The 25,272-nt window shown below is 40.8% G+C and overlaps 1 protein-coding gene and 1 pseudogene across 4 annotated transcripts in view; one reads left to right on the forward strand and one right to left on the reverse strand.

Moving 5' to 3' along the window:
* The window catches only part of OPA1 (OPA1 mitochondrial dynamin like GTPase), a 104,383-nt gene that overhangs the window by 37,765 nt on the left and 41,346 nt on the right, over nt 1-25,272 (reverse strand). For all 4 annotated transcript variants that reach the window (XM_066347717.1, XM_066347715.1, XM_066347716.1 and 1 more), the window contains 12 exons: nt 23,489-23,569; nt 23,287-23,361; nt 22,905-22,976; nt 22,722-22,821; nt 22,048-22,178; nt 19,176-19,248; nt 19,010-19,082; nt 17,117-17,232; nt 16,196-16,260; nt 15,101-15,177; nt 9,133-9,298; nt 7,013-7,165 (listed from right to left, as the gene is read on the reverse strand). In XM_066347717.1, the coding sequence (XP_066203814.1) occupies nt 7,013-7,165; nt 9,133-9,298; nt 15,101-15,177; nt 16,196-16,260; nt 17,117-17,232; nt 19,010-19,082; nt 19,176-19,248; nt 22,048-22,178; nt 22,722-22,821; nt 22,905-22,976; nt 23,287-23,361; nt 23,489-23,569 (1,182 nt within the window). The remainder of the gene's footprint in view (nt 1-7,012; nt 7,166-9,132; nt 9,299-15,100; nt 15,178-16,195; nt 16,261-17,116; nt 17,233-19,009; nt 19,083-19,175; nt 19,249-22,047; nt 22,179-22,721; nt 22,822-22,904; nt 22,977-23,286; nt 23,362-23,488; nt 23,570-25,272) is intronic.
* Nucleotides 294-2,905, forward strand: LOC136380052 (band 4.1-like protein 2 pseudogene; annotated as a pseudogene).

The raw sequence follows: 25,272 nt of genomic DNA on the forward strand, positions 1-25,272 counted from the left end.
TAAGAATGTTCTACGTAACAAAAGATTGATCGGTGGTGGGAGTCAGGTGCCAGGCTTCACAATTAGACAGAATGGGGCTTGTATCCCAGCTTTGCCAACGACAATAATAGGACTTCTTAACAAGTAAATAGGCCCAGAAACTGACTACGTTTTTTGTGGGAGAATGAGTGAAAAGGGCAGTTTCCTGTGTTACTTCCAAAAGGTCTGAACAATCTGCAGTAACTTGTGGCTGGAAAACAACTTCTGTGAGGCAAACTAGCAACTAAAACCTCACCTTGGCATAAACTGTGACCATGACTTCTGAAGCAGGCTCCAAGTCTGAAGTGAAGAAGGAATCTGAGCAGTTAGGAGCAGATGCTACCAAGGAGAAACCAAAAGAAGTAGCAGACCTCAGCAGAATCAGTCATCTAATCCAGAGGAGGAAAAGGATTCCCAGTCATGTCTTCCAGCTAACAGCCAGAGGAGCCCCTGTTGCTGGAAGAGGCAGCCAGATCTGAGAGAGGGGCTCTCATACCTCTGTGGCTTAAGAAACAGAAGCTCTATAACTTAGTAGTGGCCGAAGATGGAGAAGGTAAGAAAGAGCTTACCCACGCTGTGTAGAAGAGCAGGTTCTAGGTAAAGAGGAATCTCTTCCTGAAGAAGAAAGGCAAACCAAGGGTGATGCTGAACAAACAGCTCGAGAAAACAAGTCACTAAAGTGGATGTCAAGGCAGAGAAAGCCTCAGTGAGCAGTCCTGAGACAGCTGCTGAAGAAGGACGGAAGGAGACAGGAGGAGGAGGGAAAGCAAATACGGGAAGGCAAACCAGACGCAGCAGCAAAGTGAGACAAACCAATGAGCTTCAAGCAGAGGAGGCTGCTCAAAAAGCCACCATGAAGACCAAGACTACCCAGTAGGAAGTGACCCTCCTAGATGACACAGAGGACAGCTGTGACTGGAGGAATGTAATAAGGAACAAGTGTTATATGACAAAGTGTGTGAACATCTCAACCTTTTGGAAAAGGACTACTTTGGACTTCCGTTTCAGGAAAGCCCAGAGCAGAAAAGCTGGCTAGATGCTGCAAAACAACGAGACAACCATGAAATCTTCCCTGGCTGTTCACTTCTAATGTGAAGTTATATCCTCCTGATCCCTCCCAACTCACTGAAGATCTCCCAGAAACTTCCTGTGCCTTCAGCTCTGGCAAGACATTGCCTCTGGCTGCTGCCCTGCTCCTTTGGGACTCACGCCCTCTGGCCTCTTACACACTACAGGCTGAACTTGGAGGCTGTGACCCAGAAGAGCATGCCAGTCATGACCTCAGTGACATCCAGTTTGCCCCCCACTCCCAGACGACGGAGCTGGACGAGATGTCAGAGCTGCATGAAACCGCAGGGGCTTATCTCCAGCACAAGCCAATGCTCAGTTCTTAGGAAACGCAGAGGCTTTCCGTGTATAGCAGTGACCACATCATGCCAAGGACTCAGGAGGCGTGGACATCAAGCTGGGCATGTATGGTACTGACCTCACTCAGAGAGACAAACAGAATCAATCACTGTGCTTGGCCAAAAGCCTTGAAAATTTCCTGTAAGCAGGGTACTTCTACATTAAAGTTAGGGCATTAGGGCACCAGAGCTGGGACAGTTTGAGAGCACCACTGGATTCAAACTGCTGAACCGTAATGCCCAAAGAGGAGAAGGAAGTGCGTGTGGGACATCGTACTTCTTACAGGCTTATGTCTTCAGAGCAGCCACCAAAGCCCAAGTTCTTGACCTTGGGGTCTAAATTCCACCACAGTGGCCACACCCAAGCCCAGGCAAACACCCTACTAATAGGTGAGTGTATACTAACATAGTAAAGCAGGTGTCCAGGATTCTAGGTGGAGGTCTAATTGGTGCTGGGGACCAAAGTCTTATGCAGGGTTTTCCTGACCTGCTGGGGAGGTTTCCGCATACGGCCGTGGAGCTGTCGGCACTGCTATGGCACAGGATAGGGATGGCAGGAGGGACATCAGAGGCCCCACTAATGCCCCTCATGGGCAACTCATTGAAGAAGAGTTCACATGAGACTCTGAATGTAGTGGAGAAGAAGCAGGCAGAGGTTGAGTAAGATAAAAGAGTAATCCCAGAAGAAATTATCCCAGAGAAATTAATGGTAACAAGGTAGCCTGGCCAGGTCCTGGGAGCTCCACAAGGCGCGGCCTCTGACACAGAGCTGCCACCTCCTGTCTCTGAGCAGCAGCAGCGACAGCGGGGAGGAGGAGGGAGAGCCCCGACCCACCGTGTGACCGAGGGCCCTAAAGGAAGAGCAGGAGGAGCATGAGGAAGGGGTGAAGAACCCGGCCGAGTAGCCGAGGCCGTAGAGAGGGAGGACCCAGTGCCAGAGGCCAGCGCCGGCAAACAAGCAGGTGCCAGTGTCGTGCAGTAGGAACAGTGGCCCAGGAAGATGTGGTTGCCCCAAAGATATCTGTAGAGAAGAGAGAACACAAAGGCCCCACTGAGCAAGAAGTGAGCGAAGAACCAGAGGACGAGCAACATCAAGTTTCAGAGAGGTGTCTCATGTTGATGTCGGATGTTTTGTCACAAATTATTTGTCAGTCAGAATCATCTGTGGTAAAGATAGATAGTAACAATTTCTGATGCCTCACAAGGGACAAAAATCTCCAAGAAAGTCCCTGTTGCCCAAACTAAGACCAAAATCATCACATGTGAGTCTCCACAAATTGAAGGCAGGGCTGCTGGTGACTCAGGCACGTTACTGACTGCACAAACTGTCACATCTGACCCATGTCAACAACAACCACACACATCACCAAGACTACAAAAGTGGAATAGCTGAAACAAGACTTGAGAAACGCATCGTGATCACAGGAGATGCAGACACTGAGCACGACCAGGCGCTGGACCAGGCCAGCAGGGCACCGTGATCACAGGAGATGCAGACACTGAGCACGACCAGGCGCTGGACCAGGCCAGCAGGGCATCGTGATCACAGGAGATGCAGACACTGAGCACGACCAGGCGCTGGACCAGGCCAGCAGGGCATCGTGATCACAGGAGATGCAGACACTGAGCACGACCAGGTGCTGGACCAGGCCAGCAGGGCACCGTGATCACAGGAGATGCAGACACTGAGCACGACCAGGTGCTGGACCAGGCCAGCAGGGCACCGTGATCACAGGAGATGCAGACACTGAGCACGACCAGGTGCTGGACCAGGCCAGCAGGGCATCGTGATCACAGGAGATGCAGATATGAGCACGACCAGGCGCTGGACCAGGCCAGCAGGGCATCGTGATCACAGGAGATGCAGACACTGAGCACGACCGGGCGCTGGGCCAGGCCAGCAGGGCATCGTGATCACAGGAGATGCAGATATGAGCACGACCAGGCGCTGGACCAGGCCAGCAGGGCATCGTGATCACAGGAGATGCAGATATGAGCACGACCAGGCGCTGGACCAGGCCAGCAGGGCATCGTGATCACAGGAGATGCAGACACTGAGCACGACCAGGCGCTGGACCAGGCCAGCAGGGCATCGTGATCACAGGAGATGGAGATACTGAGCATGACCAGGTGCTGGACCAGGCCAGCTGGGCATCGTGATCACAGGAGATGCAGATATGAGCATGACCGGGCGCTGGACCAGGCCAGCAGGGCATCGTGATCACAGGAGATGCAGATATGAGCACGACCGGGCGCTGGGCCAGGCCAGCAGGGCATCGTGATCACAGGAGATGCAGATATGAGCACGACCAGGCGCTGGACCAGGCCAGCAGGGCATCGTGATCACAGGAGATGCAGACACTGAGCACGACCAGGCGCTGGACCAGGCCAGCAGGGCATCGTGATCACAGGAGATACAGATATGAGCACGACCAGGCGCTGGACCAGGCCAGCGGGGCATCGTGATCACAGGAGATGCAGATATGAGCACGACCAGGCGCTGGACCAGGCCAGCAGGGTATCGTGATCACAGGAGATGCAGATATGAGCACGACCAGGCGCTAGACCAGGCCAGCAGGCAGCCAGATGGCAGCGCCCGACATGCCCGTCAGGAGAGGGGCGGTGCAGTGAAACCAGAGTTGGAGGAAAGGGAGAGTAAGTTAAGAAATTCACTTATTAAGCAACATTCAACTTTGTGAACCTAAAGAATTCTGACCATTTCAAGTCAATGTCACACCACTAGCCAGTGAATTTATACTATGACTGTTAACAACAACCAGAAGCCTGAAGAAGTAAAGTGCTAATACCAAACCATTTTTTAATAGCTCTGGTCTACACTATTCCTCGCATTTTAATATATTATTGTGTTTTATAACTATTTCTAAATACACTTGGGTCTTTCTTTCTTCTTCTTTTTCAATCAGAGAGTTTTGCTTTGTTTCCTGTTTGCTTTGTGTACAAGTACCGGCTGTTTATGACTCATTCTGATGCAGTGGTCATGAAAGCCAGCCCTAGCTGGGAAGGTGCTGGTCACCTGAACAGGTGCTGCTGTGCAGAAAGGTCACTCTGTGACTAATTCAGATAGTGGCTTTCCTTCCTCCACATTCTTTCCAGTGAATTACAGTAAATATTTACAGAGTTTTCAGATTGCAGTAAATATTCTCTATGAGAAAATATTAATACAAATGGAAAGCATTTCTCACATCTTGAAATTTTCCTAATGTTAAAAAATTCATTGGGGATATATATAGATATCTATATATTATATATCAGGTCTACCGGAAAGTTCCATCCGTTTCTATCACAAGTTTACACATGTAAACACATGTTTATTTGGCGCATGTGTACCTCTCTATTTTTATCACTTAATGTATACATACTGACGTAGCAAATTAACTAAAACAAAGTTGATTCACGTCAGTCTTATGTGTGAAGCAATAGTGTACTCATGGCTACTGATAAAGTTCATTTACACCACTGTAATTTTTACGAATTTCAACAAGGAAGAAATGCTACAGAAGCATGTCTGTCACATCCACCATATTCCCCAGACTTAGCACCCTCCGCTATCACTTGTTTTTGTCCTTACAAAATTTTTTGAAGGGCAAAAAATTCAAAAATGAAGAAGATATCAAACAAGCACTGGTTCAATTTTTCACATCAAAGGATAAAACATTTTTCAAAAATGGGATATACAAATTGCCCTCATGCTGGCAAGAAATCATTAATAATAATGGCAATTATATTATTTAATCAAGTTTATTGACGGTAAGAAAAATTTGTATTTTGTTTTATTCCAAAAATGGACAGAACTTTCCGGTAGACCTTATATATCAATATATATATCAATAAATATAAATATATATATCAATATTTATATACTGGTGCCCTAATGCCCTAACTTTAATGTAGAAGGACCGTGCTTACAGTATATGTATGTGTGTGTGTATATATATATAATTTTTTTTTTAAGTGAGAGGAGGGGAGATAGTGTGCACCAACCAGGATCTACCTGGCAACCAGGTCTTGGGCTGATGTTTGAATCATCTGAGCTATTTTTAGTGCCTGAGGCTGACCTGCTTAGACCAACCAATCTGGAGGCTGATGCTCAAACCAATCAAGCCACTGGCTGTGAGAAGGGAAGAGGGAGAGAACGGGGAGAGGGAGGGCGAGAGAAACAGATGGTCACTTCTCCTGTGTGCCCTGATTGGGGATTGAACCCAGGACACCCATACTCTGGGCTGACGCTCTATCCACTGAGCAAACTGGCCAGGGCTCATTGGGGATATTTTTTATACTGAACCCATTTGCCTTTACAGTCCTGTGACTTTTTACTGTTGGCAGAAAGTCACAGAATCTCTGGGTGGTAGAGTGATGAAGTTCGCTGACCTCACACTGTGTTTAGAGGCCCTACTGCTCCACAGTGCTAACGCTTCTCAGACACACTCTTCAGCAGCATTCCTGAAACAGGAGGGAGGAGAAAGAAAAAACAAGTTCTTCCCTTCAACTAAAATATTCAGGCAGCTTAAAACCTCAGAGCTTTCCTTTTTTTTAAAGATTTTATTTACTTATTTTTAGAGAGAAGAGATTAAAAGAGAGAGAGAGAAGAGACAGAAGCAGGAAGCATCAACTCTCATATGTACCTTGACCAGGCAAGCCCAGTTTCAAACTGGTGACCTCAGTGTTCCAGATGGATGTTTCATCCACTGCGCCGCCACAGGCAGGCAGGGCTTTCTTTCTTAACACACCCAATTTCAATCTTTTACAGTTTGAATATTTGTATAGAAGACTTGCCTTGTCCACATGAAAAACCAACATTCTGTTACTGAGCAGCTGTCTCTCTGAGACAGTCTGATGATTCACACTGGGGAGAGGAGGTAGTAGGGGCTATGGTGGCGTTTTGATGGTTATAAGAAAACTACACCATTTAAAAAGCTGGCACCAGAGACCTGATAGGTACTTATTAACTAGATCGAACACTTTTTTCCTTTGTTTTTGATCCTATCTATAGTTATGATGCCAGATTAGATTTATAGTAGCTTCAAGCTATATTAAATGATATTTTGCTTTCTGTAGTAATACTGTTGTAAAATAAAGTTGGTTTAGTCTCTGAAAAAAAAAAGACTAAGATAATGTTTATAAAACACACAGCAGTTTCTGGCACGTGCAAGCACTCAGCACACGGTGGTCAGTGCTACGGTAGGAGCCTAACATTTTATGACTCAAATCCACTGAAAATCCATGCATCTAATTCCCTTCATTACTGGAGGTTAAATGAGAAGCAGCTAACCTCTATTAGTTAAGGCTGATGGATAACAATTTGTTGAAATTTACAGCAGCCTGTTTACTGAAAGGTTTGACCTTTTTTCTGAAATGACAGCCAAAAATGAAGTAACAGAAGGCAGGCAATTATAGAAGGACAGAGAAATGTCAAAGGGCCAATTACAGATCATAGATATCTTTCTTTCCTTCATTATTTTAAATTCAGAATCTAATTTAGTCATATAAAAATAGTTTTCTATGGAGGTATTAATTTGAGAAACTATATAAATATATGAGGCTGACATCCTAATATACAAATGACATACCAAACTGTCCTCTGCAAAATCATTCCACTTGTGGCGTTTGATACTTTCTTCCTTGACAGCTTCTTTGAGTTTATCAAAGATATCATCATGCTCTTTTCCTTTCGGTTCTGTCATAAAGCGGGAAAATTCGTCTTGTAGAGTCTCCCAAGCAACCTAGAATTATTTAAAAGAACATATTTGTACTGCATATCTTTATTTAATGTGTAATATGAAAAATAAACACACAAATAAGTCAAATAGGAGTGATAAATCTGGTCATCAGAAAATATATATTTGATCACATTTTTAAAAAGTCAGCAAATATAAACTCTGGCCCTGAGATCTTACACTGGTAGCTGGTGGGACGGATCTGGATTCCTGACGTGTTGCTAGGCATAATACATGGTGTTTAAAAGTTTTAAAATGGTGTCCAATATTTAAGGATTGAGAGACTTCACACACAAATCTACATTTCCAGCCTCTGTGGAACATCTGGCAACAACACACCCACATTCCCTCACAACAGCACCTGCTGGAGGGACAGAACCTGCCCCTTTAGATAAGGGGCCCTCGAGCCACCCAGGCTTGGTTCACTTTCTCCTTCTCTACTACATCCGAGTTTGCCTGCTTCTTCCACACTTTAAAAAGCTTAAAACTTCTTAATGACTTAGTCTTCTTCACATTTTGGCCTTTATGCAAATACACGAAGCAATGCATTAATACTCTGACACATAGCTGAGTATTTATTATTCAGCCTATTATAGCTAACTCCTAATTACATGAATAGCAAAAGTAAGAGCAGTGTCAAAAGTAATCAAGAACTAAATCTATTTAAAGTCAAAGTAGGCTAGTTAATGGTATTTTATACTCAGCCCTCTTCATTTTAAACATTAAGAAATTACATCATAAAGACAGTGACTATTCAAGAATACACAGGAAGTATTAAAACCGATGTTCCCTGACCTTCAGCAGGTCCGCATCTCTCTACTACACCTACGTGTGAAGGTGTGAAGGGCGAAGCGGCAGGAGCGGCCTCGCTGCCCTTTCTGGGACCGCTTCTACTGCGTGACCGTGGATACAGAAACATCCGGTCACGACACACCAGAAACTGCAGGGCCAGCAGGGAGAGAGCTAGAGCAGCAGCAGCAGCAGCTCGAATTAGTTCGGGGTGACTGTGTGGAGAACTGACCGGGGCTCAGCAACAACATGCAGAGGAGGGCATGCAGCTATAAAAGTTCTTAGAAATGGGGGCTTAAGGAAATTGAGAACAGAACTGAAGCTAGGACTGAAACTGGAACGGAAAGGGGTGAAATACACCTGAAGAATCAGAAACATTTTGTTTCTAAGGTAGTCATGAGAAGCAAAATTATTTTTAACACCAATTCTAATTTCAGGAGCACCCTCACACAGACCTTTAGCTAGTACAATCATTTTTCAGAGTAATATGCACAGCTGATCACCCTGGATGACGGTCAATCGTCATTGTAAGAGCAATTGGCATTTACTGAACAATTACTATGGGTCAGGTATTGTCTAATTAACTCATTTATTCCTTATAACAATCTATGAAGTAGGCATCATTATCACCCCTATGTTACAGATGAGGATACAAACCTTAAGCATCTAGCCCAAGGGTCACAAAGCAACCAAGTGGCAGGACCAAGATATGTGGGTAAGAGACAAGCATTCTTTAAGGCACTTTCTTCTCATTTCTAGTCTAACCTTCTGGCAAGATCCAAACTAAGGAAATGATTATTTAATATTTAAGTATAATTGGGCCTTGCAGATACTCAATATATGAAATGTTTTATCCATTAAACATTTTCCTTAAAGAATCTTTATCCACAGAAGAAGTTATAAATATCTCCTATTCAAGCAAATTTTGGTGGTTTTGTCAAATGCTATCTTTGGAAGAAAAATAATACCTTACCCAACACCATACCAATTAGTAAAGTTTATAACAGTAGTAACTGGTAGCGGCATTAAGCTTAATCCCATCGCAGAGATGAAGAATAAAAAATAAATGGAGTATAAAGACAAAAGGAAAGATAGTGGCTGTGATGGGAATAAAATCTACAATTCACAGCTCCTACTCCCTTCAGATAATGCTTCTTACCCATTTAATTAAATTATATCCTAACCTCTACTGCTTTATTAGGAAGCTGTTTATCAGTCCACTGTTTAAGCTTGATATCCACTGTGGTATTAAAAGTCCCTGAATTCATGGTCTGTGCAGCTGGGAGATAGATGTTTTCAATCACATGAGTTGATACTCTTTCCCATAGAGATTGTTGAAGGATTTCCTCCCTAAAATTTAAAAAAACAAAAAGTTTCAAGAACACCAAATTTAACTATATTGTTTTTAAAAACAGCTTTATTGAAGTATTTACAAAAAATTGCACATATTAAAAGTGTTGATATACGTACACACCTGTAAATCACCACAATCAAGGTAATGAACTTACCCATTATCCCTATGAGTTGTAACCAATGGATCTGCTTTTTATCACTAAAGATTAGATATTTTCCAGAATTTTATATAAATGCAATCATACAGCATGTACTCTTGTCTTTTTTCACTCAGCATAATTCTTTTGAGATTTATCTATGGTACATATATATCAAAATATCACTTTTTCTTATTGCTGAGTATTCCATTACATGGAATCTGTTTATCTACTTACTTGCTGATGGTCATTTGGGTGGTTTCTAGTTTTTGTCCATGAAAATAATGCTGTTATGAGCATTCATGTACAAGTCTTTGTATGGACATATGCTTTTGTTCCTCTTGGGTGTATATTCTACAAGTGGAATGGCTGATCATATGGTAATTATATATTTAACTTTATATGATACTGCCAAACTGTTTTCCAAAAATGGTTGGACCATTTTACATTCCCACCAGCAGAGTATGAGAGCTCTAGATCCTTCATATCTTGCCTATACTTCTATACTTGACATGGTTAGTTTTTTTAATATTAGTCATCTTAATAGGTTTCCAGTGGTATCTCATTGTGATTTTAATTTGTATTTTCCTGATGATTAATAATTCTAAGCATCTTCTCATTGGATTATTTGCCTCATATGCTTCATATATGTTGACTGAAATGGAATCCAAGACTGAAGACAAAATTTTAATTAAATTTTGATATAATTTTAACAGTTTATCAGACCACAGCACAAAGCACAGAGATGTTGTATAATACTGCTGGGTAATTCAGGATTAAGATAATAATAGAAAAGATGCACAACAAGTTGAAAATTCTGTCTCAAAAGACATCTTACATGAACACAGATCTCTAAATAAGAAAAAGAATTATTTCAATCAAGAAAGAAAATTAGCTGTTAGCTTAGTTGGTTAGAGCATTGTTCAGATATGCCAAGGTGTGGGTTTGATCCATGGTCAGGGCACAGGATACAAAAATCAACCAAGGAATGCATAAATAAGTGGAACAACAAATTGATGCTTTGCTTTCTTTTTCTCTGTCTCTCTTCCTCTCTCTCTAAAATCAATAAATAAAAATTTTTTTTTAAGTAAATTAAAATCTCAAGATATTTACTTGGCTTCCCCAAACTAATTTCTACTGTAACAGAATACTATAGTATATAAAAACACTGTTTTTGTTGTTTATCAAGTGGTATGTCTTAAGGGTAACCTCGTCCTCTAGATGCAGCCAGGAAGCTAAGGTAGTAGAAACAAACATCCTTGCTGCATTCTCTTGGGTAAGAAGAGTCAACAGCTCCTCTTATCCGAGACTACTCATACTCAACGTTTTGTGTAAAAGTAAGTCTACTGAGTCAGTGAGCTTAGCTGGTGGTCTCCTCTTGCTAACTATTGGGTCTTTTTTCAGTTACAGCCAGAAAACAACAACAAGAAAGAATAAGAGGAGAGGATTTACCACCGAGGACCAGAGGACAAAGTCAGTTTAATCGTGGTGTTAATGACAGATAGTGGGAGAATTTCAGGAGCGAGCCAAAGAAAAGCAGCTTGTCAGGGCCTCCTATTCACATACCATTTTAAACACAAACTCAAGGAAATTTCTGAAAAGTGAACAAAAGACTGATCCAGTTTCTGACCACCAGGGCTTTCTGCTGCTGCTCCTGCCTCAGCACAGACATGGTCTATTATCTCTTTCTAGGAGTCTTTGGGCTGGGAATCAGTATCCCAGACACCCTTGCAGGGAGACCACAGCAAAAATTCACACCACCAAATCCTCACAGGCCTAGAGGGACTTTCTCAAAGGAGACCACTGCTTTCTGACCCAGCCTGGGGAGCTGCTGTCACTTACCCGACCCCAGCCTCACTGGCCCTTTCACCACCAAGTGCTGTCATCGGTCCAGACCTCCTCTGCGCCCCTCCATCACAATAATTTTTTTTTTTTTTGTATTTTTCCGAAGCTGGAAACGGGAGGCAGTCTAACAGACTCCCGCATGTGCCCAACTGGGATCCACCCGGCACGCCCATCAGGGGGCGATGCTCTGCCCATATGGGGCGTCGCTCTGTCGTGACCAGAGCCATTCTAGCGCCTGGGGCAGAGGCCAAGGAGCCATCCCCAGCGCCCGGGCCAACTTTGCTCCAATGGAGCCTTGGCTGCGGGAGGGGAAGAGAGAGACAGAGAAGAAGGAGAAGGGGAAGGGTGGAGAAGCAGATGGGCACCTCTCCTGTGTGCCCTGGCCGGGAATCGAACCTGGGACTTCCGCACGCCAGGCCGACGCTCTACCACTGAGCCAACCGGCCAGGGCCCACAATAATTTTTATTGTGACCCTAAACTGTTCCATAACAAACAAACCATTTTACATTCTCACTTTTTCCCTGTTCCTTGCATCTTCAAACCTTCCCTGGCTCTTGCCATGGACAGTGATTGTCCTCAAACTCTACTGAGAGGAAGTTGCCCATCAGTTGAATATACTTAAGAGTTAGAAAGTAGAAGCCCCCCCCCCCCCCATTTTCTTCTGTGGAAAAACATAGCTTGTTGTACCCTTACCTGTATCGGTACTTACATCGACCACTATTCCCAGCATGTTATATGTGACTGCAGATTTCTTTCTTTATCCTAAGTTTTGCCATCACACAAAATAAATCCCACAATATACAAAATACAATTCACAATATAGTACTATTTATTACCATCTTTTATCTTCAGGAACTTCCCCTATACTCAATTTTAATTAGAAAAATTTTCAAAATAGACATTTTTCTTTTAATGGAGGACCTAATCCATACACTACTTTTAACCAATATAGAAAAAGCAAAAACCCCTTCCTAATTCCTCTTTCATTAGACAGTCATTATTTACAGCTTTAGTTATCATTAAAATAATTTAATGTTGGCCCTGGCCGGTTGGCTCAGCGGTAGAGCGTTGGCCTGGCGTGCGGGGGACCCGGGTTCGATTCCCGGCCAGGGCACATAGGAGAAGCGCCCATTTGCTTCTCCACCCCCCCCCTTCCTCTCTGTCTCTCTCTTCTCCTCCCGCAGCCAAGGCTCCATTGGAGCAAAGATGGCCCGGGCACTGGGGATGGCTCCTTGGCCTCTGCTCCAGGCGCTAGAGTGGCTCTGGTCTCGGCAGAGCGACGCCCCGGAGGGGCAGAGCATCGCCCCCTGGTGGGCAGAGCGTTGCCCCTGGTGGGCGTGCCGGGTGGATCCCGGTCGGCGCATGCGGGAGTCTGTCTGACAGTCTCTCTCCGTTTCCAGCTTCAGAAAAAAAATAAAATAAATAAATAAATAAATAAAAAATAATTTAATGTTTATGTACATATTTGTGTGATGTGTATTTACAAGGGTAGATCATTACATGTACTGTTTTATAAATATTTTTTTAAACTTGAAAGTAAAAGTGTATTTGCCTGACCAGGCAACAGTGCAGTGGACAGAGCACTGGACTGGCACACAGAGGACCCAGGTTCAAAACCCTGAGGTCACCGGCTTAAGCGGGGGCTCACCAGCTTGAGCGCAGCATTCCTGGCTTGAGTGTGGGATCATAGACATGACCCCATGGTCACTGGCTTAAGCCCAAGGTCACTGGCTTGAGCAAGGGGTCACTTGCTGTGCTGTAGCCCTTGGTCAAGGCACATATGAGAAAGCAATCAATGAACAACTAAGGAGACTAAACTGCCATAACGAAGAATTGATGCTTCTCATCTCTCTCCTTTCCTGCCTGTCTGTCCCCATCTGTCCCCTCTCTGTCTCTGTCACACACACACACAAAAGTAAAAGTATATCATACGGTTTACCAAATCAAAATCCTGTATTTTCCAATGACTATACAGTAATCTACTATATGGATACACAAAATACTATGTAATTCTAAATAGAAAATATAATTATTTTACACTTCAATATTTTTTATACTTATAAACAAAACCACAGTAAAGAATTTTATGTGTTCACCTTTGTCAAATTTATCTCCATTTCCACAGATTCCTAGCAATGTAATTACTGGATATAAATGTAATCACTGTTAATTATAATTACTCCTCTATTATGTATCCAATCATTAAATCCTGTCAATTCTTATCTTCTAGGTCAGTGGTCCCCAACCCCAGGCCGCGGACCGGTACCAGTCCATGGGCCATTTGGTACCGGTCCACAGAGAAAGAATAAATAACTTACATTATTTCCGTTTTATTTATATTTAAGTCTGAACTATGTTTTATTTTTAAAAAATGACCAGATTCCCTCTGTTACATCGTCTAAGACTCACTCCTGACACTTGTCTCAGTCACATGATACATTTATCCGTCCCACCCTAAAGGCCGGTCCGTGAAAATATTTTCTGACATTGAATCAGTCCGTGGCCCAAAAAAGGTTGGGGACCACTGTTCTAGGTAACCTCTTAAGATCTTAAAATGTCTCCCCTTCTCCACCTGCATGACCACTATTTAAGTTCAAGCCACTATGATGTCTTATCAAGATTTTTCCAATAACTACCTCTCTCCTTGATTACAGTTTCCTCCACCTATATTCCATTCTCTCAACTACAGATATCTTCCTAAAATGCAATCGGACCTAAATTTCCTCAACGACCTTCACTGCTCAGTAGGTTAAATTCTAGTCTTCTGAACTTGGCTAGTAAGGCCTAGAATCTACCGTATTTCCCCATGTACAAGACACTCCCAGTATAAGACACACTTTATTTTGGGGGCTCGAAATTTGAAAAAAAAAAAGTATTACATAAAGCTATTGAACTCAAGTTTTATTCATCATAAAATTCATACAACTCCTCATCACTGTCAAAACTCCCATCACAAAGAATTTGTTAATTAACATATGATTGCAAAAATCTCAAGGTTCCTTAGACACAGCTTACTTGCAGCACAGGGACTTCCTTTGGTTACAGTGCCCGACTCCAACAAATTCAAAAGCACCCAAATTTACATAAAACAAATTGAAAGTAATAGTTTGCCTTGAAAGATTTGCATTAGTATTTTTCAAAAGGATACATTTACTTGCTTTTTTTTTTTGGCAGAGACAGAGTCAGAGAGAGGGACAGATAGGGACAGACAGACAGGAAGGGAGAGAGATGAGAAACATCAATTCTTCATTGTGGCTCCTTAGTTGTTCATTGATTGATTTCTCACATGTGCCTTGACCAAGGGGCCACAGCAGACTGAGTGACCCCTTGCTTGAGCCAGCGACCTTGGGCTCAAGCTGGTGAGCCTTGCTCAAACCAGACGAGCCTGTGCTCAAGCTGGTGACCTCGGGGTCTCGAACCTGGGTCTTCCACATCCCAATCCGACGCTCTATCCACTGCGCCACTGCCTGGTCATGCTACTTCCTATTTTTTTTAAATTGTCAAACAGGATTCAATTTGAAATATGATTTGTACAAAACATATTAAAGGTAAAGAAAAGCCTAAGACAAATCAAGATTTTAAAAGTATGAAGCAGCTATTTTTTAGAATATCTCTTCTGAAAGATACTTATACATAATTTATTCTACTTAAATACTTCATTAGTTAGACTAAAATAGTAATTAGATACTTTTATCTTCCTGCCTATGTTTTGGGGATGAGCCAAGGCTATAATAAATCACTACTTTTTCTATTTAAATTTTAATATTTCACTATTTTTCATATAGTAAAGTCTTTGAGAAAAGGTCAAATACTCACCAATGTTTTGGTGTAACCTGGCTCAGACTGATAACTTCATCGAGGATTTCATTTTTAGCTTTTTCAAATAGTTCATTCTAGGCAATATAGATACAAGTAAGTAAGATTTTCATAAGATAGTCATTTGTCCTGCCATGATTTTCAAAGATAACTAAAAAGAAGGCCTCTGACAGGCTAGCACCCTCAGTTTGAAGCATACATGACCAGGAAAAGTCTCTTCTCTTCTAGTCTCTTTTTGAGAAATGTCAATATCCAGACAAGGACAAAAACTGACACAGATATCTACCTTATTCACATAATGATGAATGCAACTTTTCACATCACATCTGCTCAGATAAATTTTTCACATAACAAACGTTATGTGAAGGTATCAATACATGTGAATTTAGTCTTTTATTAAAGTGATGATGTTTGACAACCAATGGCATTTTAAAATAAAGAAAAACCAGTTTTTAAATCCCACTAACTTAGGGTATATTTTTCCACAGTAAATGTTGAAAAGTGAATGATGTATAACTTTAACAAATTTATATTATATAAATACATTAATTCTAAAGACCTTTAAAAATATCCTTCATCTTCTCAGAAAATAGTTTTAAATACTTGTTTTGATATCACATGATCACTAATTATGTTTTAACATTATAAAAAATGACTTCAATTATTGTAGAAAAGATAACTGGAAATGTACTCTTGCAGTTCTAATCATGGTCAGAACCAAAGCAATTTAGCTTACTAGATTTTGCTCATTAACATAAATTTTGTTATAGTGCAATATTAGATTAGATCAGCAATTTTCAACCTTTTTCATCTTGTGGCATAAATAGACTACTAAAATTCTGCATCATACCAAAAAATATATTTTTTTTGCTTATCTGACCAAATAATAGGTATAACTTTGATTGAGTCACACCAGATGGCCACTGCTGTGTTGGCTATTGTCATTTCTTTAATATGATGACAATCTAAGGGAAAAGAGGTCAGTGCCCTTAACTAAATAGTTAGGTATTGCATGTTTTAAAAATTCTTGTGGCACGCTGGTTGAAAATGGCTGGATTAGATATATGCAAAATACATAAGGTGCACAAATATTACCCGGTCCAGTTCTCGCAGGCGAGGATAGTTATTCTTCCATTCTGTTTCAAGGTTAAAACGTGTTGCTAAGGAAGAGAGAAAGATGTTCAAGTCTGAGGATTTTCGATGTTTCCAGATGCAATGGCTACAGCTTACCTTGCCTGTCTTCTGCATGAACTGAATTAAGTGTGCGCCTATGGCTCGCGAGCACTCCGGGCTCTCAACATCTCAGACTCTCATCACTGCAATTTTCCCCGACTAATCCCCTTGACTCTAGTTTCCCCATTTTCAAGCCACAAAACACACAACTGAAGCAGTTTAGTACAGCAGCTAAAGAGCATGGACCCTGTGTTTACACCACCAAGATTCAGATACCAGGTCTACCGCTACATGACACTGGGTATGTTACTTAGTTAAGGAACTCTGTGTCTGTTTTCTCTTGTGTAAAATGGGAATAACAATACACAAGATTGCCCAGGAACTACATGGGATAAATAGGTGAAATTTCCAAATGGGAAAAGGGAAGAAATGTATATTCTCACCAATTGAAACTATAGAAGCCGCAGAGCAGGGAAGTACGGGATTCAGGAACTAGCTGAAGCTCAGATAGCTCTGCTTCCTAACCTATTTCCTCTTTCCACTCAAAAGGGGACTCCGAGTTGACTGTAGTTTGTTATGCTCTTTCTCCCAAGGACTACTGCAAACTTTCTAATTTATTTCAATTCACAATGTGCACCCAGCAATGCCTCCTCTGAAAGAAAAATCCTGTTCTTGTACTACAACTGAAGATTTGTATTTTTTCTACTTTCCACATACTCTCTAATAGTAAATGAACTAAAAAACAGCTCCTAAAGAAAGGAAGAAAAGAATCTCATGAATACCTAAGACTGCCAGCTAATGCAATTTCTAAATGTGATGCTTTAGTTCAGAAACCCAACTTACCTTTAAAACTATCAGCCTGTTGTTCAACTGACTCTCGTACCATTTTCCAAAAACAGTCTGATACAGCAAGGCTTAAATTTCTGGTAGTCACTTGGTGTGCCTTTAGCATACTTGTCCTACAAAAAAGTAACAAGGGTTAAATTACACTAAAATGGCAGTAGGACTGTACCGTTACTAAGTTTGAGAATGTGCTTGTTACGGTAAGGTTACAGCTTATCATAAAATTTTTTAAAATTTATTTTTATTGATTTTAGAGAGAAGGGGGAGAGACAGAGAGAGAGTGGGAGAGAGAGACATAGATTTGTTGTTCCACTTATTTATGTATTTATTGGTTGATTCTTGTGTGTGCCCTGACCAAGGATTGAACTTGCAACCTTGGTATATAGAGATGACGCTCTAATCAAGTGAACTACCCTGCCAGGGCTGCCACATATACACTTTATACCAATGCTATCAAATAAAATTTGCTGTGATGAAGAAAATGTTCTAGCCTGATCAGGTGGTGGCGCAGTGGATAGAGCGCTGGACTGGGAAGCAGATAACCCAGGTTCAAAACCCTAGGGTCACCAACTTGAGTGTGGGGTTGTTGGCTTGAAGCCTAAGGTCGCTAGCTTGAGCCCAAGGTTGCTGGCTTGAGCAAGGGGTCAATCACTTGCTCTGCTGTAGCCCCCTGGTGAAGGCACATATGAGAAAGCAATGAATGAACAACTAAGGTGCTGCAACAAAGAATTGATGTTTCTCATCTCTCTCCCTTCCTGTTTGTCCCTAACTGTCCCTTTTGTTCTCTCTCTGTCTCGACACAAAAAAAAAAAAAAAAGAAAGGAAAAAAAAAAGAATGTTCTATATCTGAACTATCCAATATGGTAGCTTCTACTGGCCACATGGAATTACTCAGCCCTTGAAATGTGTTGCTAGTGTGACTAAGAACTAAATTTAGTTTTATTTGATGTTAACTAATTTAAATTTAAATAACCACACAAGGCTAGTGACTAGTATATTGAACAGCATAGTTCTATACACTTGTCAGCTCCTATCCCATTGAATAATACTCAAAATTATGTTTATAAGAATTATCTTTGCCCTAGCCAGTTGGCTCAGCATCAGCTGGGTATGTGGATGTCCCAGGTTCGATTCCTGGTCAGGGCACACAGAAGTGACCATCTGCTTCTCTACCTTTCCCCCAACCCCTTCTCTTTTTGTCTCTTCTCCTCCCACAGCATGGCTCGATTGCTTCAAGTGCATCGGCCCCAGGCGCTTAGTATGGCTCTGTGGATCCTCTGCCCCAGGAGCTAAAATAGCTTGGTTGCAAGCATGGCACCAGATGGGCAGAGCATCGGCCCAAGACGGGTTGCCAGATGGATCCCAGTTGGAGCACATGTGGGAGTCTATCTCCCTTCCTCTTACTTGGAAAAAAAAAAAAAGAATTATCTTGATTTACTCTACTAATATAGAAGCAAACATACTTTTCCACGTCAAGAGACTCTCTACATATACAGTTTTAATATAACTCAGTTGCCCTTTAGCTCTTCCTTTTTGCTTTTCGGTTTTCAATATCTATTTAGGGATACCCCTTTGACACCCCAATCCCCATTTCAACTTTCCCCAATACTATGAAAGAAATGAGTACAAATATTTAAAAATGTAAGTGTTGATACTTTAAAATCGCTCTGTAAGTAAAACAACTCAAAGATGTCTATGCAGTCTTTCATTGCCCACAGTGAAGGGGCAGTGTGCTAGGTCAGCATGTATTGTACCATGTGATAAACTGCTCCCCCTTCTGTAGAGTAGCTGGAGGGCTTGCTGATACATAGCACTATTTAAGAGAAGTTCTGAAAGTTCAATGTTGAACTTCCCTCACTATAAAATCTTTACATTTTTAAACAAGATACTTACTTTAGGAGTTTTGAATTCTGAAAAAATTCTTCTTCGTATTCTCTTATTGCTTCTATGCTTTCAGAGCTGTTTCCTAGGGAAATATGATGAAGTTCTCGCTAAGAAAATTAATGTTTATTATTTGAAACAATAACAACTTCAATTATAGTAATTCATCTTTGCATACCTTTCCCTGTTACAACAGCAAAATAGCCTAGAGCTTTCATTGGGAAGAGTTTTCCTTCAATTATCTGCTGAATCTATTTTTAAAAGTGAGAAAAATAAATGCGAGATGTGTTATAAAGGTTTACATAATTTTAAAGAGCATTATATGTTATTTAGAAAGCAAATTTATAATGCTGTATATGCATATGTTTATTTAAATATGTAAATCAATACAAAAGTATTAAAATGTATTTTAATTGCAATTTTAGGACAAAATAAATACATTTAATTTCAGTATATTCAAAATGTATTATTAAAACACAAGTACCAAAATTAAAACTGGAATGATGTGCTTTGAAGTCAGGCCTGTCCAAATTTCTGCTCTGCCACTCACTAGCTATGTGGCCTTAAGTACACTACAACTTTTTCAAAACGGCTGCTGAAAAGATTATATGAAATAATGATACTTAAAACAATGCCAAGAATGCAAAAGATTCAATATATGTCAGCTGCTATTATTTCCCCACACTCTTCCCCAAATATCTATATTCTAACCAGTGAGGCCATCTGCTTAAAAAATATTTGAATCCATTGGTTTCCCTACTGTTGGGGGTCAAAAACCTTCTTTGAATATAGCAACTACAGACTTTGTCAGCAGAAAAGTGCAAATTTGCACAGAGAACTATCATTCATGCAGTGTAAGAGTTTCTCCTCTCAGAAAGCCCATTCAGCTGAAGACTTACTGATGTAAAAGTCCCTCCTCTAAGATAGGTCACATCCCTAAGCTAACACTGACTCTGGTGTGAAAAAGGATTGCTATAAGCTTCAGCTGCATTTAAAAAAAAAAATTCAATCTGACTGTCCTGTTCAGGAAAGACATCTGAACAGAATGAAGAGAGATGGGACGAAAACACAGAAATTTGCTTCTACCTCACTTTTTTCTCTCCTTATATCAGGACCGATACTGCCAAAGCAGACCTCACCCACCATATAAAGCAAAGCAAAGGTCAGAGTAAAAAGAGTTACCATGGCAGGCCTGAGACTGCTGTCCTTAGAAAGGCCTGCCTGTCTTAGGCTGGTATCTGGGAACTGAACTAGTAAACAACTCCTTTCATTGATATAAAACTTTCCCTAAGGAACAGTAGCTCATTGTGCAAGCAATATGGTTTATGCTGAACAGCTGCTTTCCTCTGGGTGTCTGGAATTTTGGTACGAGGGTGCCTACATAACCAGGCCCCAATAAAAACCTTAGGTGCTGGGTCTCTAATGAGCAGCCCATTGCTGGAGGGATCAAGCACGGCTCCTGTGACTCTGCTGGGAGAGGACTCTTGGAAAAGGGAATCTGAGTTCCTGTAGTCATCCTTTCTTGTGACTGTTCCCTTGTGATTTTGCTTTGTCCCCTCTCATTGTACTAAATCTTAGATGTAAGTACGACTATGTGCTTGAGTCCTGTGAGTCCTTGTAGACAATCAGTGAATGTAGCAGTGATCTGTCTTGAGAACCCCTAATGTGTCTTGAGGGGCACAGTCCCAAAAAGTCTCAGGTAGAAAGGAAAGAAATTCTAAGCAGGAGCATGAGGCAGGGGTACTTATATCTGAAGTTGTTTTATGGAGGATAAAGATATAGTAATATCTCTCCCACCTCTTTTAAAACAAATATTTACCTCATTAAACCTTCACAACTTATGAGCTAGTACCATTAATATCTTCATTTCCAACAGATGAGAAGCCCAAAGCACTAAAAACGTTAAAATAACTTATCCAATGTTATACAGCTAGCAAACAGTAGAACCAGAATTTGGGACCAAGCAATCTGGCTACAGCTTCTGCTCTCTTAACCAGGACATGTTAAGCCTTTAAGTTAAGTACAGAGCATGACCTAAGTCAAGACTTGAACTCTAATAACATTTACATACAATGTCACCTTGAAAGAAACCTCTTTCCTTGTTACAGGGGACACCAAACACCATGAACAGAAGTCGAAGTCACAGAATTTCAGAAATGAAAATGACCTTAGAGATCACCTAAACCAGCGATTTTCAACCTCTTTCATCTCATGCCACAAATAAACTAATTACTAAACCTCTGCGGCACACCAAAAAATATATTTTTCACCGATCTAACAGGAAAAATAGGTGTAATTCTAATTCATTCATACCAGACGGCTATTGTTGTGTTGGCCGTTGTGACGGTTTTGACAATCGAAGGGAAAAGAGGTCAGAGCCCTTCACTATAGAGTCAGGTATTGAATTTTATAAAAATGTTCGCAGCACACCAGTTGAAAATCACTGAGCTAGTCTACTAGGCTGGACTGTGCACTGACTAGAAACAGAAAAATACTAAGATTTTCCCAAGAACATACCCATTTGGAAGGGGAGCATAGATAAGAATGCTGATGCCTGACACCTAATCTAATGCCCTCTCTATTATAAGAATCTGCTCATCTTTGATCAGTTAGGAAAAGTAGTGTTTACCTGCAAAAAAATTAATTTAAAAAAATAACAAAAGGCATATGTTAAGGTCCAAAAAGGAGTCAATTAGTTTGACACTAATTTATGAACATCAATCCAAAAAGAAAATTTTACAAAAGAAACACCACAAATGAGGTTAATGACTGTATGGCATTATTTAAATCATTGCAAGTAGAGTTTGCAGCATTAGCAGTTCAGGTATTTCTAAAACAAACTATAATTATGGAGTTTTATTTATACCTCAAAATTGCACTTAATTTACTATAACTTCCCAATACTTTGTTCTGACAGAGGAAAAAAATAGCTCTAGCACTCTCTGATAAAAGTATTCCATAAGGTGTTTTCCCCCTTTACAACAGTCCCTGTCATAGCTGGAGCTTGTACTAAGGATCGTTTTTTTTCACAATAAAGAACTTGCCCTTACCCTGCTTGGACTAGCCACATTTTTCTCTGCCAGGTCTACTTTGGTCAAAACAAATATCGTCCTTCTTCCATGAGGATCCATTTGACTGACCAAGTCTGTAACAATGCTGCGTTCAGCATCCACAGATCCATCTGAAAAAAAAAATGACACTGTAACAATTGCAAAGTGAATTTTAAAAACTTCCACAAGCCACACCACTGTGTCTACATGATAGTAAGGGAAATATTCTTTTTTTATTTTTATTTTTATTTTTTTTATTCATTTTAGAGAGGAGAGGGAGAGACAGAGAGAGAGAGAGAGAGAGAGAAGGGGGGAGGAGCTGGAGGCATCAACTCCCATATGTGCCTTGACCAGGCAAGCCCAGGGTTTTGAACCGGCGACCTCAGCATTTCCAGGTCGACGCTTTATCCACTGCGCCACCACAGGTCAGGCGGAAATATTCTTAATACATCTCTGTTATAAAAAATATTCTAGCCAATAAAATTTCTGTGGTGCCTACAGTGAAATTCATCAAAATATTCCCAGCTTCAATTCTGTTTACTAATAAAATGAATGAGCAGGAGAGAGTGAATCATATCTGTCTTGTATGTTTATGCAACATGCACACTGAGAGCAAAGCTTAGATTGCTAAAGGAAACATATCAATGCAATTAAACTCTTTTGTTAAGATTTACCTTGAATACACAGGATGATGGCATTAGGATTCTGCATATAAGCTTTGCTGATACTGAATATAGTTTCCTTTGTGTCAGGAGCCATGCCTGATGTCACAGTCTTAAAGAAAAGGGTTTTAAATGTCATTATAAATGGTTTCCACAAGAGGAATAAGATAAAATATAAGTGTTATATATACTCACACTAATCACACCTGGTAAGTCAACAAGCACCATCCTCTGCAGCCCAGGGCCTTTTACATTTAAGGATATGGTCTATTCAGGAGGAAACAAAACAAATTTGGGGGAAGCTTGTTAGGAATTCTTTGGTGAATATGTTCTGAAAATTGTATATCTCATCCTTTCAGATATGGTGCTCAGAAAAAATATATTCTTTTCCTGCACTAAAAGTAATTATTCTAGACAATTACCCACAAAACAACCGATTATTTGGAATATTAAAAAAAAAATCTATGTTATTTTGGAATAGCAGCAATGTAAATATCAATGCTAATGTCATTATTTATTTCAAATCATAACCATAAAATTTTCATAGGACATTGTTAAAGTGAATCGCAACACTGACCTCAGGGCTAACAGTACAACCTTCTTTCACATTTTTCCTCATTCGAAGTTCTATTTCATGTCTTAAAGCTGCAAGCTACAAATTGAGAACAGCAAAGTATTATGAAAATCTTCAGTAAACAGATATTCTGTTTAGTTTTCTTCTATAAGCTTACATAGGTGTATAAAGTTACACACATGAACTTCACATGAATGCTACTTACATCTTCCTCTTTAGTAAGATCAAACTCTCGAGAACTATCTTTAAACAAGGCCACGTGGTGAGGACCTTCACTCAGAGTCACCTGAATTAATAAAAAATTGAGATGTAATAATGCATTTACCATTCATATTAATTCCACAGCACTGACATGGTCTAGACAGGCCACCTCATTGCACAAATTCTGGCGTCCCTTCATATGCCATACACAGCAGTATCCTTGAGGGCTGTCAACATCGCATCGCAGAGACCATAATTCTTTATCCGTATTGTCCACATATCTGTCACATGCAGTGTGATGGCTACTTTATGGCTTTCATGACCCTCTTGTTTCACAATGTTATACATAGTACTGAGCACAAAACCACCAATCTAAAACTTGCAAAACTAAAAGAAAATCTTGCATTTAACATCCCAGGTAAATTTAGGGAAATCACAATTCATTTATTTAACACTGACTTATTGAGAGCTGTGTCAAGTGTTGTGGGTGGGGAAACATGAAGACCTGACTGTACATGGTTTAGACCCACTATCTATGGGACAGATATATACAGAAGCGAGCAGTTCTAGCTACAGGAGAGCTAAGGCAGCCTTCCCCCAGGGAGTGTCATTTGAACAAGAAATTCTCTAACAACTACAGGTTAACAGTGGTTTCAAGTTCTCAACTTCAATCTCTTGATTTTTTTAAGTGTAACTTTTCAAGCTTCACTATAATGATCCGATTTCACTTTTAAAACATTAATTCCTTCTGCTGAGGTTAGCTAAACAGGCCAGATTACAAACCAAAACCAGCCATTTAATGGTATCAAAGAATAGCCTGGACTGAATTCAAGACCCCAAAGGATTGGGGCAGGGGGAGGAATATTCCTGACGATATTTTCCCTTAGGGCATTTGCTAATTTGTGGCTCAGGGCAGCTTGCAAGGAAAGCTTAAAACTTGTAGCAGTTTCACTGGGTTGAGGAGCCAGAGTTAACAAGCAGCCACAATTTGGGGTGCCAAGGTCCCAGACAAAAATGCACAGCAGAAAGGAATCTCCAAATCCCTACATTCTGCACATAACTTCCCTTTAAGGCACTTGCACATTAAGAAATGAAGCAGAAAGAAGCTGCTATCCAGGCTAACACGCTAAATCAACATTCTGGCAATCTCACTCTTCAAGGAAGACAAGAATCGGGAGTTGAGAATCCACCAAGGAGAAGTCCTGGTACAGACTACAGGGTTGAGGGGAAACTGGAAAGGGACCAGCCTTGTCGGGTTCAAGGAAATCTGTGCATGCTGGGTCAGCCTGACAGAAGAAACCGCCCTCCTGAGACAGAACATCATCCACACCCACTCTAGTCAGGGTGCTGGTAACAATGTAAAAGGTAGGTTACAAAGTTAGCACAGTCCACTGCAGAGCATGATATCAGACAAAGTCAGTTCATTTGTTTTCTTCCTAAATTAAAAGTATCCCAAAGGCCCATCAAGAGTAAAATGGCTCTATAGCAAAATGGATCTGTAAAGTATGGCACATACAAATATCATAGATAAGCGATTTTCAACCTCTTTCATCTCATGGCACACATAAATTAATTATTAAAAATCTACAGCACACCAAAAAATATATTTTTTGCCAATCTGAAAAAAAAATAGGTATCATTTTGATTCATTTACACTGGATGGCTACTGTTGTGTTGGCTGTTGTCATTTTATTTTTTTATTGACAACTTCAAGAAAATTAGGTCAGTGCCCCTAACTATAGTTAGGTACTACATGTTTTAAAAATTCTTGTGGCACACCAATTGCAA

Source organism: Saccopteryx leptura, chromosome 8 (genome assembly GCF_036850995.1).
Source record: "Saccopteryx leptura isolate mSacLep1 chromosome 8, mSacLep1_pri_phased_curated, whole genome shotgun sequence".
In the NCBI taxonomy this organism is placed as follows: domain Eukaryota; kingdom Metazoa; phylum Chordata; class Mammalia; order Chiroptera; family Emballonuridae; genus Saccopteryx; species Saccopteryx leptura.